Source organism: Oryzias latipes, chromosome 2 (assembly GCF_053564925.1).
Source record: "Oryzias latipes strain Hd-rR chromosome 2, Olatipes_Hd-rR_3.1".
In the NCBI taxonomy this organism is placed as follows: Eukaryota; Metazoa; Chordata; class Actinopteri; order Beloniformes; family Adrianichthyidae; genus Oryzias; species Oryzias latipes.
In genome coordinates, this window is record NC_136238.1 from 21,867,951 (window position 1) to 21,882,582 (window position 14,632).

At 42.8% G+C, this 14,632-nt stretch overlaps 1 protein-coding gene across 1 annotated transcript; it reads left to right on the forward strand.

The window, feature by feature from the left end:
- The first annotated feature begins 5,547 nt into the window (after nt 1-5,547).
- On the forward strand, nt 5,548-14,632 carry LOC105355347 (NLR family CARD domain-containing protein 3-like). The gene is made up of 11 exons (XM_023962085.2): nt 5,548-5,761; nt 6,448-6,585; nt 6,668-6,772; nt 7,019-7,141; nt 7,691-7,813; nt 8,710-8,788; nt 8,950-9,148; nt 9,284-11,186; nt 11,281-11,454; nt 11,819-12,673; nt 12,990-14,632. Exons 2-10 carry the CDS (start codon nt 6,500-6,502, stop codon nt 12,066-12,068), a joined length of 3,042 nt encoding a protein of 1,013 aa, XP_023817853.2. The 5' UTR covers nt 5,548-5,761; nt 6,448-6,499; the 3' UTR covers nt 12,069-12,673; nt 12,990-14,632.

Below are 14,632 nucleotides of genomic sequence, written 5' to 3' on the forward strand. Positions count from 1 at the left end.
TGTGATCTTCACTGGTGTCCATGGATTACATTAAATCCTTTCCACCTTTATCCACCTTTGTCATGGTAGGAAGAACACGTCAATGTAAGGGTGGGGTCATCTAAGATAGCACAAGGGTTAGAGGAACTATTAATTAGATTTAGCTAGTTTTATGGATATAGTTTATAACTTCATTACAGGTTGAATAATATACAATTACTGCAGTAAATTTGTGGGTTTGTAGAATACCCAAAAATGGTTTAGTAAAAATACCCCTTTTTTATGTTTGTTTTTTACTTCTCACAAGTTATTTTAGTAAATGTTAATGTTACCTATCCTCTTTTGCGAATGTAAAAAAAAAAGGGTTTTACAATGACTGTTATATGTTTTAATTATTTATTTAATCAGACCACAATAGTTTTCATTTTTATCATTCGACTTATTTTATTGCAGAAATGAATTTTACCAATGTTTATCCTGCTCTAATTTGAATTCAGTAAAAGTTGTATTTAAGTACTTTGTTATTATCATGTTATTATCATTTTATTTTTTAGCATGATCATACTCGTTACCCAAGTATAATCATGCTTGAGCCTCATAAAAACTTAAAGCCACATGCCACATCTTTATACTAAAAATTGATTTCTTGTGAAGAAACTGCAGAATCAATCTCTGAATGATCTTTGGTCATGCAGCATCCATCGACATCCAGGTCTGCAAACCCTTTTGGTGTACAGTGAAGACAAATCCAAAACTGTCTCTACAGACCATCATCCAAGATGTTTCAATCACCAACCAGAAAGTTCCAGCCTGGGTCTCAGTTTCTGCGCCCCATCTGTGCCAACCAACTTTGTGAATAGAAGTGTTACAATTAATTCACGACAACAACTGTTTTGGATGTATTCCTTTATTTGGATCCATAAAACATCACATAGATAACAGAGTTGATTCCTGTCAAAAATATGTTTCCCATCAAAACACAAAAGGCTCTAATTCAACTGTGATGAAAATTTGTAATATTTGATGGTTTTACCTCCAAGCTGAAAATTTGGCACCAGTGAACAAATGATCATCTCTCCCCGGAGCTTTATAAAAGTTGCTGTCTGTTCTTTGGTCTCTTCTTCCCATCAGGGGTCGCCACAGCGAACAAGTCGCATGGTGAAGTTGGCAATGTTTTTATGCCGGATGCCCTTCCTGACGCTACCTTTTCAAAGCAACCAGGCTTGGGACCGGCACAGAAGTAGCGAAGGGAACAGGGAGCAGCCCGGTTCCGGCACAGAAGTAGCGAAGGGAACAGGGAGCAGCCCGGTTTCGAACCCTGGTTTCACGGGTGGAAGGAGCAGCAAACCAGCACGAGCTAAACCAGCTCCTGTTCTTTGGTCTCTAAAAAGATATATTATATTTCTAAAAGAATATGTTTTCATTAAGAAAGAAAAAATAAACCATGGAGGAACAACTGCAGGATCTCGCGTACAAGCAGAGGTAGCTACAAAAAGCACTTTTATAGTAAAATTTCCAGATCAAAAATGACATTAAAGTGTTTTATATTAATGACTAAACCATTAACGTATCATATTCAACCACAAATTCTGACTTTAAACTGCCTGGAAATATTTAACAGAGATTGAAAATTCAATCAAATAAAGTTGATAACCTGCTGAAGATGTTTCTGAACCGAGGAAACTTGTAAAAGGGACATTACAGAATGGCTGAATTAAGCAGGATTTTTCCAGTTTTAAAATACAAACTGCTATCTGGGAAATCTTTGGCAAATTAACTCAAAATAAACAAAGAAAAGACAACTTTTTCCCATGATTCACTTTGCTTCATGGAAGAACAAAGGGATCCAACAGTTTTAGCATATAATTCGGAATAGAACATTTATGTCCCTCCCAACGTTATCCTCAATCTATGGTATTAGTAAAAACAAATTTCTAGAATATCAGCAACTTAAATCAGCTATAAATACTAAATACTGCTTGACCAAAATAGACATAGACCCTCCCCTTACAGTAACACATTTCATTGACCTTAAAAATCCAAAGCTCACTTCCAAAATGTACAGGCTGATAACTAAAATAGATGATACAATTTACTTACCCATGACAAAATGGGAGTCTGAGCTATCGTTGAATGCTAGTGATCAATTTTGGCTACAGATCTGTTTGATTGCCTCTAATATGACCAAAAGTCCTAATCTACAACTTATCCAATACAAGATTCTCCACATAACTCACTAAACTGGACAAAAGTTAGTCAAAATGGGTCTCACAGTGTACAGGTGACAACATAGATGACTATTTGCATGCCCTGTGGCTCTGTTCAACTGTCCAATCATTCTGGCATGAGGTCTGTGAGGATTTATCAATCTGGTTTAATCATTATATTCCTGCATGCCCCAAACTCTGCTAACTAGGTGACCTGAATAACATCAACACAGAATCTAACAAGGCATATATGGTTCTCACCGCTGTATGTATCACAAAGAAAACTATCCTCCTAAACTGGAAATCTAAAAATAATCTTAGCATCAACCACTACAGAAACCTCATGTCAGACCATATTAGTTTAGAGATAATGTCCTCCACAAAAAAATATGTTGGCTTCAGACTCTCCCTGGCTCCAGCTGATTAATTCAATTCAATTTTATTTGTATAGCCCAAATTCACAACAACAGTCATCTCAATGGGCTTCGTATAGGTAATTGAAGAAGTAAAACACAAAATCAAAAGGATCATGAATACATAGAGTTCAATAGGAAAATACTAAATTGAACTAACAAACTGACTAAGCTAAACTGGCATCCCTGCCCTTAAGCCCCCTTCGCGGTAAGGAAAAACTCCTAAAAAAAAACGGATTCTGGAACAAACAAAGAAACCTCAGGGGTGCCCACATGAAGGAGGGATTCTCCCCCAGGACGGAGTGGCAATGTACCAGAACTCATAGAGAAGAATTAACTTATCTAACTCTACAACTGCATAGTTAAAGTCCAGCATATTAGCTTCATCCAGATGGAGTTAGGGGGACGGTCGAGGGCGCGAGTCGAGGCAGAGACAGGATCCACAGCCAGGTGTCAGAGCAGGAGCAGAGACGAGGTACACAGTCAGGAACGGGAGCACGGATGAGCCAACTGGAATCTGGAAGCACTCCCACTCACCCAGAAGGGAGTGGGAAAGTGAGACAGTACACGAATCGCACTGCACCAAACAGAAGGAACTAAATGATAAGTAATAAGCAAGAATAGAGGAGAGAAGGACAGTAAAAGTAGATATGAAAAGAGGACAGAACCCCAGTGCACCATAGTTCCCCCAGCTTCAAAATTACTAGCAGCCTGCTAGCAACTAATTGTTATTGTTATTAAGTTTAATTTAAACACATTAACATTAAGTTATTCTATAAAACAGGGCCTTGGGGGCTAAACGCTCTACCTCCAACTGTACTTTTACTAATTCTAGGAACCACAAGCAGTCCTGCATTTTGGGAGCAAGGGTTCTGTTTGGATGATAAGGCACTATGAAGTCTTTGATATAGGATGGGGTCATACCATGTAAGAACTTAAATGTTAACAGGTTTTGAACTCCTGTAGGAGCCAGTGAAGTGAAACTAACCCAGGAGTGATGTGATCTCTTCTGCTAATTCCTGCTAACAATCTAGCTGCTGCGTTCTGAACAAGCTGGAGACTTCTTAAGGAACTCTTATCACAAGCTGCTGACAAAGAGTTACAGTAATCAAACCTCGACATAACAAATGCATGGATGAGTTTTTCAGCATCACTCTTAGAAAGTATATTTCTGATCTTAGCAATATTCCGCAGGTGAAAAAAGGCAGTTCTACACGCCTGAGATATGTGAGCCTTAAATCAGTGTTTTTCAACCAGTGTGCCGCGGCACACTAGTGTGCCGCGGCACACTAGTGTGCCGCGGCACACTAGTGTGCCGTGGGAGATGGTCAAGTGCGCCGTGGAGAAATAACCCTCATTCACTGATCTAAAAACATTTTCCATCTCCAGGATATCAGCTCTTTGTTCATCCAAACAGGCCCTGATAAAACACTGAGGAGTTAGGAATATAAAAGATCTTAAAGTTACTTTTTCTTTGTGTTTATTTAATTCTATTAAAGACATTTTGATAAGAATCACGGTACTGCGATTTAGCTGCAGCTATAACTGAGTAAGGAAAAGTCCCGCCCCTTTAACTGTCTCCGCCAATCATTCTTGAAGACTTAATCACATGTCATCAGTCTGACCAATCAGAAGTGGTTAAAGTCTTCACTTCCTTGTTCTTAATTCTGCTGATAAAGTCGCTCAGTTCTAACAAAAATACCAGCTAGAGCTCGTCTTTAGCTGGTGGTTCATCTCTTAGAAAAAAACAGCCGCAACTTCCTGCTTTTTCTGCCACAATTATCACAAAAATCCACGTGAGATTGCGCGGGGGGGGGGGGGGGGGGGGCGGTCGATCAATACAGACCATGAATTTCTGCTTTTTTTTTTTTTTTGGATGCTGGTGTGCCGCGGGATTTTTGTCAGGGTTAAAGTGTGCCTTGGCTCAAAAAAGGTTGAAAAACACTGCCTTAAATGATAAATCCTGGTCAAGTAAAACCCCAAGGTTTCTATCTGTGGAATTGGAGGCTATACTTAAACCATCCAGGGAGACTATCTGAGTAGACAGAGCATCTCTGAGGTTTTTAGGACCAAGTATAATGACCTCAGTTTTTCTGGGTTCAGGAGGAGGTTATTAATTGTCATCCAGGTCTTGATGTCTCTGATACAGGCATTCAGTTTCTCTATATTGTCATTCTGGTCAGGTTTCATGGATAAATAACTGCGTATCGTCAGTATAGCAATGAAAACTAATGCTGTTTCACAGCTGTCAAGTCAGAGTTGGTGACGTTTTTGGGCAGTTTCCCCTCTTTCTTTGAGTTAATGTTCTTGGAGGTCAAAGGTCAGATGAAGCAGCTTCACCACTTAGTTCCTGTCCACCAGGGGGCAGCAATCCTTCAATCCAGCTGCAGGAAACCTTGATCTTCTGCAGAATCTACAGCTGTTCAAAGATGCCCTGTTACTGAGGAACAAAGAAGTCCTTCAGGAATGTGGTTCTGCTGCAGAACATTTTTCCAAACAAAAGCTGTTCCTCCTTCAACGGCAGAGAAAAAGTCCCGCATACCATCTGGAAGATCCACATTCTTTCAGTCGTAGCTGCTCTCAGGTTCAGCTTTGGTTCAGACTCTTTTGAAAGGGGATGGAAGCCTGTGAGGCCAAAATGCTGAAGGGAGTGGGGGGGGGGGTGCTGGGACCATGGCGTTGATCAAAGTGTCAAACTAAAGTGTTTTTTCTGCTCCACACATCTTTCTTCAATGTTGGAATCAGTCCGAGTTTTCCCCGGTGTCTCTGACAGATCTGGAAGATCCACATTCTTTCAGTTTACCAAACTTCCTCAAACTGCTGTTCTGACTTGTTCACATTCAGACTTGAATCTGCTCCTTTTTTAGCTTCAGCTTCAGTTTTGGAATCTTGTGGATTTGAAACGTTGTGATTCTAACAGACATGGAAAGAAAAGCTTCTCAGCTTCACTGTCAGCCATTTTCCAGAGCTGCATGTGAACAAACTCTCTGTTCCTGTGACTCTGATGATCAGAAGGAGCTATTTCCAGGAAATAGTCAGGCCCCTCCCTTCAGCTCCATCAGGAGTTTCTGCTTCAGTGTCAGCTGACGATAAATAAGCAGAGTTCATGCACGTTTGGAAGGACGATGACTCAGTGATCTGTGCTGCAGCTGCGTTGACACGGTGAGTAGAAACTCTTCTTCTACTTCTTCTTTATTTCTTTGAAGAAACTGAAGTGAGTTTGTTTCTGAAACTTTGTCTTCACTAACTTGACTGTTTGTTACTGAATGTTTGGAGAAGATCTTCTTCTTTCTCTGCAAACTCTCATCACTGCTGTTTCCAAAGCTTCATCATTGGTTATTACTGATCAACGACATGGAGGACCCTTCTTCATCAAGTCAACAACAATCAGCTGATGCTTGTTGTGTTTTTTCTAACTATTTCCTGGAATCAATCTGTGGTCTTCAGCATCAAAGTGGTTCAGATCAGCTGACTGCTTCTTCCTGTCAGAACTTTCCAGAACACAGAATAAAGAGTTTCTGTCAGAAACACAAACCATCATGAAGCTCTGGAGCTCAAAGGTTTCAGTTCTGACTCCCAAACCTTCCTGTTCTCCTCCATCCAAACCTGTGTGGAGGTCAAAGTTCATGAGAAAGTCTCTGTTGGAGCTTTGGGAGGCAGAATCCATGTCTTTCTCTCTTTTAATTCCATTCTTTGATTTGTGTCTGTTTTTCTTGATGGGCTTCATGCTTCCTGGATTGTAGAAACAGGAGGTTTGTTGTTTTGCCACCAGAGTAACGAGCTCAGAACCTCATCAGGTAACAATCAGGATGTCTGTCAGAACTTAAGAGGACAGTTCTCCTCTGCAGGTGAAGGTGAAAGGTGTGTGTGAGCTGATGTGGATCCAGTGAATCCAGCTGCATGAACCAGTGTGAGGACACACAGGAGGGAGCCCCTCCCTCTAAAAGCAGAGATGGTAACCATGACAACCAGAGCAAAACTCAGAGGTGAGATGAACATCTCCAACTGTCCATGATCTTCTCCATGTCAGATCTCACCACTCACACCAGCAACTTTCATTCTTCACAGGAACCAACCTGGACCTGGATCTGGATCCAGCTGGGGGTCCAAAAGGAGTGACATGTCAAAGGGTGTACCTCTAACCTTCAAAGACAGCAGTTCAGGAGTGGAACGGTGGGTGTTTGTCTAAAACATTTTCTGGATTCAACAGATGGACAATAATTGATGAACTGGAGGCTTTCTCCAACTATGTATTTAGTTTCATGCAGTTGTCACTAAGGGGCTTTTTTTTAACAAATTGTCTACCTCTTGATCCATCTATTTATTATCTGAGTTAAATTGCTCAACATGGAAGATAATCGGATGAACGTCCACAGTGGAAGAAAATCTGTTTTTGTAAAACAATGTTTTCTCCATCAGGACCCAACAAAGTCTTGAAAACGACTCTGACCCTGGATCTGAATCAAGCTTTGGGTCCTGCAGGACTGACAACTTAGACGATGAAAATCCTGACTTCAAGGACTTCAGTTCAGGACTGAAACAGTGAGTGTTTGTCAGAGTTAAAGGAGGCTGGTTTCTAGTTCAGATGATCAACAGTTTTCAGATGAAGGACTTGAGGTCTGGATCAGTTCTGGATCTCTCTGATCAGACTCACTTGGAGCATCATGTGTGTGATGAGATCTTTTCAGTTGAGTCTTCTGAGAGTCTCTGAGAGACATCAGAGATGTTGGAGAAGAAAACATGTTGACTGCTGACTCTGACTGACAGCAGCTCCAGTCTAATGAGAAGAATCACTGCAGACTCCTAGGATTCAGATTTTCATGCTTTCCAAACATCACATTGTTCTAGTTTGACTTTCTGCTCTCAGAATTTCTACATTTCTACATGGAGAATTGGAATCAGCTTTTCTAGAAAAAAGTCTGGATTGACTGACAGAAAATGCTGAAACCTTTTCCCTCCAACTGGAAACTGTTGATCCAAACATGTCATGTTATTCCAGACTAAACAGCTCAGTCTGTGTTCATGTCAAAGTCCATCAGCTGTTCATGAAGAAGCAGATCCTCCAACACTCTGATGGTTTTGTGTTTGCAGAGGTCAACAGGTCACACAGAGAGGCCAGTCTGCAGCCTCCAGCTGTGGCTCCTTGAAGAGTGACCGGTTCAAAGGTCATCCTCCAGCGATCAGAAGACGAAAACAAAGACCTACAGACTCACAGTAAGAACCAGTTTCTAGTGAACAGAGATCTGAATCTTTTTCCACAGTTTTTAGATGGAATTTGACTGTTGAAGAGAAACCCAAACAGTAACTATCATTACTATCAGTATCATTGCAGAGCTGAGGCTCACTTCTCAACCAAAGCACAAAGTCTGAAGGTCAATGAAGAATTTCCATTTCTGACTGACGTGTTGGCTCCTCCCATTTTCTGTCATTTCTGTTCTTCTGCTAAAAAATAGTTTCAAAGACTAAAATCAGAACAAGTCCAAATCTCCTCTGGAACTCAGGAACCCTCCAAGAAAGATGGTGAAGAAAAGCAATGACCAGGAGTTCAGAATCCCAAACAGACAGCAGAGCTTTGATCTGAGTCTGAAGAAGATCAGAGAAGATCTGTGAGTCTCTGAGAGCAGAAATCTTAGAGAAACTTTACACAGAAATAAATCTGTTCATGTTTTTGAACAAATGTGAAAACATTTTTGGATCAGAAAAGAAAGTTTAGTCAAATATTTTAATGAAGGTCTTTCATATATTTATTCTTACGATAATTAACCAGAGAAAAGAATATAAAATATGGATGCATAATGGTTGTTCTCAAATAAAATTCTAAATAGAAAGTTTTTCTTTGTATCTCATCAACAAACTTAAACATTAACTTCTTCATTTTCTTCTGGCCTAAATGAGAATCAATGATCCAGTTGACTGTAACTCAAACACCATTATGAAAGAATCTCACTCAGGATTCATCATCATCATGTTGTATCATCATCATCTCACTGTGTGCAGCAGTGAGTGTTGCAGCTTTTCCACAAACACAGAATAGATCTTGTAGATTCTACTGAGTGTTTGCAGGACACCAGTGGGTCCAGTTGGATCTGATTGTTTCTGATTCTCCACAGACTGGACCAGCAGAGCTCAGAGACTCCCAGTGGTCCGTCTGTCCAGCAGCATCAAACACAGCTGGACTCCATCTTTCTGGTCTGTACATGAACAACAACTACTTTTCCATCATTCTGTCCACAGTCGTCTCCATGCTGCACTTTGGACACCAGTGGACTGTCAGTGTGTCCAACATGGAGCTGATGTTTGGCTCCATGACTTCACTCTGATTGGTTCATTCATCTGGAATTCTGTTGCAGCTGCTGGAGGACAACATTGTCACTTTTGTCAAGAAGGAGCTGAAGAAGATCCAGAAGCATCTGAGTCACAGGGAGGATGAGGAGGAGCTGGAGGATGAAGATGAAGAGCAGAGGAGCAGCAGAGAGTCACTGATGAAGATCACAGTGAACTTCCTGAGGAGAATGAAGCAGGAGGACCTGGCTGATGGACTGCAGAGCAGTAAGAGGATTTCTCTGAAGGTTTCAGCTGTTGATACATTGTTTTTACTGATGTCTGAACACATGGAACCACAGGGATTCAAACCCTCATCATTCAGGGCTGCAGAGACTTGATTAACTGTTTATCTTCATTCAGGATCTTCTGCTGCAGTTTGTCGACATGAAGTCCAATCTGGTCTGAAGAAGAAGTTCCAGTGTTTGTTTGAGGGGATCACTAAAGCAGGAAGCCCAACCCTTCTGAATGAGATCTACACAGAGCTCTTCATCACAGAGGGAGGAAGAGGAGAGCTGAATGAAGAACATGAGGTCAGACAGATTGAAGCAGCATCCAGGAGAGCAGACAGAGCAGAAACAAGCATCAGACAAGAAGAGCTCTTCCAACTCCCAGCTGGAAGACAAGAACCAATCAGAACTGTGATGACTAAGGGAGTGGCTGGCATCGGGAAAACAGTCTTAACACAGAAGTTCACTCTGGACTGGGCTGAAGGCAAAGCCCACCAGAACCTCCACTTCACATTTCCATTCACTTTCAGAGAGCTGAATGTGCTGAAAGAGGAGAAGTTCAGCTTGGTGGAACTTGTTCATTACTTCTTCCCTGAAACCAAACAAGCAGGAATCTGCAGCTTTGAAGACTTCCAGGTCCTCTTCATCTTTGATGGTCTGGATGAGTGTCGACTTCCTCTGGACTTCCACAAGACTCGGATCCTAAAGGACCCTAGAAAGTCCACCTCAGTGGCTGATCTGCTGACAAACCTCATCAGGGGGAACCTGCTTCCCTCTGCTCTCCTCTGGATAACCACACGACCTGCAGCAGCCAATCAGATCCCTACTGTGTCTGTTGACATGGTAACAGAGGTCAGAGGGTTCAATGATCCACAGAAAGAGGAGTACTTCAGGAAGAGGTTCAGAGATGAAGAGCAGGCCATCAGGATCATCTCCCACATCCAGAGATCCAGAAGCCTCCACATCATGTGCCACATCCCAGTCTTCTGCTGGATCACTGCTACAGTTCTGGAGGATCTGCTGAAGAGCAGAGAGGGAGGAGAGCTGCCCAAGAGCCTGACTGAGATGTACATCCACTTCCTGGTGGTTCAGGCCAAAGTCAAGAACGTCAAGTATGATGGAGGAACTGAGACAGATCCTCACTGGAGTCCAGAGAGCAGGAAGATGATGGAGTCTCTGGGAAAACTGGCTTTTGAGCAGCTGCAGAAAGGAAACCTGATCTTCTATGAATCTGACCTGACAGAGTGTGGCATCGATATCAGAGCAGCCTCAGTGTACTCAGGAGTGTTCACACAGATCTTTAGAGAGGAGAGAGGCCTGTACCAGGACAAAGTCTTCTGCTTCATCCATCTGAGTGTTCAGGAGTTTCTGGCTGCTCTTCATGTCCATCTGACCTTCATCACCTCTGGACTCAACCTCATGGAGGAAGAACAACAGAAAAGGTCTTGGTTTTCTTTTCCAAAGAGCTTTGACCAGTTGTACCAGAGTGCTGTGGAGAAAGCCTTAGAGAGTCCAAACGGACACCTGGACTTGTTCCTCCGCTTCCTCCTGGGTCTTTCACTGCGGACCAATCAGAATCTCCTACGAAGTCTGCTGACTCAGACAGGAAGTAGCTTACAGACCAATCAGGGTCTCCTGCAAGGTCTGCTGACTCAGACAGGAAGTAGCTTACAGACCAATCAGAATCTTCTACGAGGTCTGCTGACTCAGACAGGAAGTAGCTCACAGACCAATCAGGAAACAGTCCAGTTCATCAAGGAGAAGATCAGTGAGGATCTGTCTGCAGAGAGAAGCATCAACCTGTTCCACTGTCTGAATGAACTGAATGATGGTTCTCTAGTGGAGGACATCCAACAGTCCCTGAGGTCAGGATGTCTCTCCACAGAGAAACTGTCTCCTGCTCAGTGGTCTGCTCTGGTCTTCATCTTACTGTCATCAGAAGAAGATCTGGAAAAGTTTAACCTGCAGAAATACTCTGCTTCAGAGGAGGCTCTTCTGAGGCTGCTGCCAGTGATCAAAGCCTCCAACAAAGCTCTGTAAGAACTCTCAGGAAAATCACCTTCAGTAAACAAATGAATCTGAGTGGAAAACAAAAGTTTTACTAACTAATGTCTGTCTTTGTTTTTCCAGACTGAGTCGCTGTAATCTGTCAGAGAGGAGCTGCATAGCTCTGTCCTCAGTTCTCAGGTCTCAGTCCTCCAGACTCAGAGATCTGGACCTGAGTTACAACAAACTGCAGGATTCAGGAGTGAAGCTGCTGTCAGGTGGACTAAAGAGTCCAGACTGTAAACTGGAGACTCTCAGGTCAGATTTCATCCAAATGTTGATTCTCTACAACAAGTTCTGCCTGTTTTTCTCTGTTTCAGGAGAAAGTGTCAGATAGATGTCAGTGCAGAGGAAACAGCAGAGGACTGTTACATAGAAGTAAAAAAAAAAAACAACAACATTCTGCTTGAGTTAAAAATCCTGGTTTTTCCTTATCTGATGGTTACAAATGTTATCCTGTGTTTTTGCACCAGACTGAACAGAAGAACTTAAGTCCATCCAGGTGTTTGTATCTGTGAGAAGTTCATGTTCACTGTGTTCTTTGAAAGAAAACATAAATCAATAACGGAACTGCAGATTTAAATGGACAAAAAGTTGAACACACTTTTCTGTCTGATTTTAGGTTGATAGACTGCAGTTTGTCAGAGATCAGCTGTGAAGCTCTGGTCTCAGCTCTGAAGGAAAACCCGTCCAACCTGACAGAACTGGACCTGAGTTGGAATGACCTGCAGGATTCAGGAGTTCTTCATCTGTGTGGTTTTCTGGAGAGTCCAGACTGCAGACTGCAGACTCTGAGGTCAGACTCCATGTTTCAGTTTTGTTCAGATCAATATGATGACAAAGTTGTTTTGACCCACATCTGTTGGAGCTGAAAGTCTCTGGCTTGAAGGGCTGCAGCAGAGAAGGACTGGAAGATCATCTCCTGAAAACTGGGATGTAGACTTTCCAGCATCATGCTGATGAAATTGTCCCATGATTCAGTGGTGTTTGGAGAAGAGCTGAGCAGAAAGAGGAAGTGGACTTTTTCTGCTGTTGCTGCAGAAACATCAGTTGGTTTGGATGCAGCCACAGGCTGATGTTTGACTTTCACACATCTGGACTTCTTTCCTGAAGCAGCTGCATGTTGTCCTGAATGTTCTTCTTCTCTGCTTCTGCTGGACTCTTCTGATCTGCTGCTGTTGCTTCACATCTTTGGACTTTTTCTAAACTTTCTGATCTTCTTCAGCACTGAACTCTTTAGAAGAAGTGAAGGATGAAAAACATGAAGTTTGTCTTTAAACTCAACTCTTTGTTCTGGATTCAGGTTGGAGCGCTGCGGTTTGTCAGAGACCAGCTGTGCTGCTCTGGTCTCAGCTCTGAAGTCCAACACGTCCCACCTGACAGAACTGGACCTGAGCTACAACAACCTTCAGTCTTCAGATGTTCAGCAGCTCCAGGATCTGGTGGAGAGTCCAAACTCCAAACTGCAGACTCTGAGGTCAGTAGAGGGTTGGAGTCAGTCCAGCTGCTTCCAGATGTTTGGTCCTAAAGTTAGTCTGAGAGCAAAGATGCAGAGTTTCCTGTGAAGCTGCAGCTTCTCAGTGAAGCTCTGAGGAGAATGATGACAGGCTTCAGGACAACAGTCAGCCAATCAGAGCAGCAGAAGTTCCAACAGGTGAAGATGACAGGAAGCTGCTGCTCTGAACAGGACTGAAGCTCCTGCTGCTCTTTCTGCTGCTGTGCTGCATCACTGACTGACAGACCAGGATCAGGAGACACTCCTTCATCTCTGTCTCTCTACTTTCTCTTTGCAGATGGGGCTGGTGAGTCTGATGTTCCTCCTGGAGGAGCAGAGAGGAGCATCAGCAGCAGCAGCTGGTCTGCAGAGATGTTGTGACTGGACGGTGTTCCTGGGAGGTGGAGAGCAGAGTGATGGAGGAATCAGAGGAAGTGGAGATGAGTGTCAGAGCTGCAGCAGGAACTGATCTGAGATCATCTCCACTGTCTCTCTCAGCATCAAGTGGACAGTTATTGTGCTGCAGCTCCCCCGGTGGACTGATGGAGAACTGCACTTCATCTTCTTCTTTTTTTCTTGTTTTTTTTTTTAAACTTGTTCTATCCAACAACTAACCAAACAGTATATATTTTATTTTATTTTATTTAACAGAGGGAAGAGAGGGAACACTGTGAAATGGGTGGGGGTGGGGCAGAATTACAAGCCCCCCTCACAACCCACACCGCAGCAGCCAGCCACATAACTGTTCCCGGCTGGCAGCCACTGGCAGCCCAAAAGAATCCGACCAAGGAACCCCCTGTCTCAATGCTCAAGTGTGCCCCCCCTCCAGCTACCTGAGCCCCACAACTGGGAGACCGCCAGGCCCCGCATACCCCAGCCTCCCATGCCTACCATAGCCCACCGGATCAGCCAGGACCCACCCTACTAGGTGATGTGACTAATCAGCTGTAACCAGGGAGAGACTGAAGCAGACAGATTATGTGTGTGGGAAGCGGACATATCTCTAAACTTATTTCGTAGGACACGAGATTTCTGTATTGATTACTGCTAAGATCATTTTTGGATTTCCAGTTTAGGATGATAGTTTTCTTTGTGATACATAAAGCTGTGAGAACCATGTGTGCCTTGCTGGTTTCTATGTTAATGTTATTAACCCTTGTGCTATCCTAGGCACTAACATTGGGAGTTGGGTCATCTAGACCCACTAGACAGTGCGCTGAACTTTTTTTTGTCAATGATTTGTGATACTCACTGGTGTCTTTGGATTACATGAAATCCTCTACACCTTTATCCACCTTTTCTCATGGTAGGGAGAACACGTCAATGTTCACCTTGACCCCATGGGATAGCACAAGGTTTAAACAAGTAATTATCTCCAACTCCGGGTCCTGATCACAGCCCACTATGTTGTCAGAAAATCTCCGGGTTCGGCCACAATGCATCTTGGGATATGGACAACATAGAAGGATACTCCCGACCAATCCTTGAAATCGGGAAAAAGAAGCCCACATTCGTTGGCTGCATTAGAAGGATTCGTTGAATTTGGCCAGCACTTACCGCACCACTGTGATGTATGCAGCCTACAAATGGAGCCCAAGTAGAACACTCTGTGAAACATTCAAGGGTCGCTCCTCATATCATGAAGAGCAACTTGGTTCATAGAAATGAAGATTCCTGGTTTATGTTTCTTTAAAGTTAAAGGCTCCTTTTCAGTTTCCTCACTGGCTCTTTTCTTCTTAAAGAAACTTTTCCAACAAGTCTTTTTGTTTGTCTTTTTTCAATGTTTAGCTTTGGGCTTGTAACTTCATGCTGCTGCTGTAACAACTACCCGATCAGTCTGCACATGTGCAAATATTCAACCACAAGGTCTGAGTTTAAACTGCCTACGAATATTTTACAGAGATTGAAAAATCAATAAAATAAACTTGCCAACCTGCTAAA

Bases quoted from the DNA above. Each gene is read 5' to 3' on its own strand.
- LOC105355347 (XM_023962085.2), top strand. From the start codon at position 6,500: ATGAACCAGTGTGAGGACACACAGGAGGGAGCCCCTCCCTCTAAAAGC. The intron at 7,142-7,690 runs GTGAGTGTTTGT...TTGTGTTTGCAG, and splicing joins TTCAGTTCAGGACTGAAACA to AGGTCAACAGGTCACACAGA. The intron at 11,187-11,280 runs GTAAGAACTCTC...TTGTTTTTCCAG, and splicing joins AAAGCCTCCAACAAAGCTCT to ACTGAGTCGCTGTAATCTGT.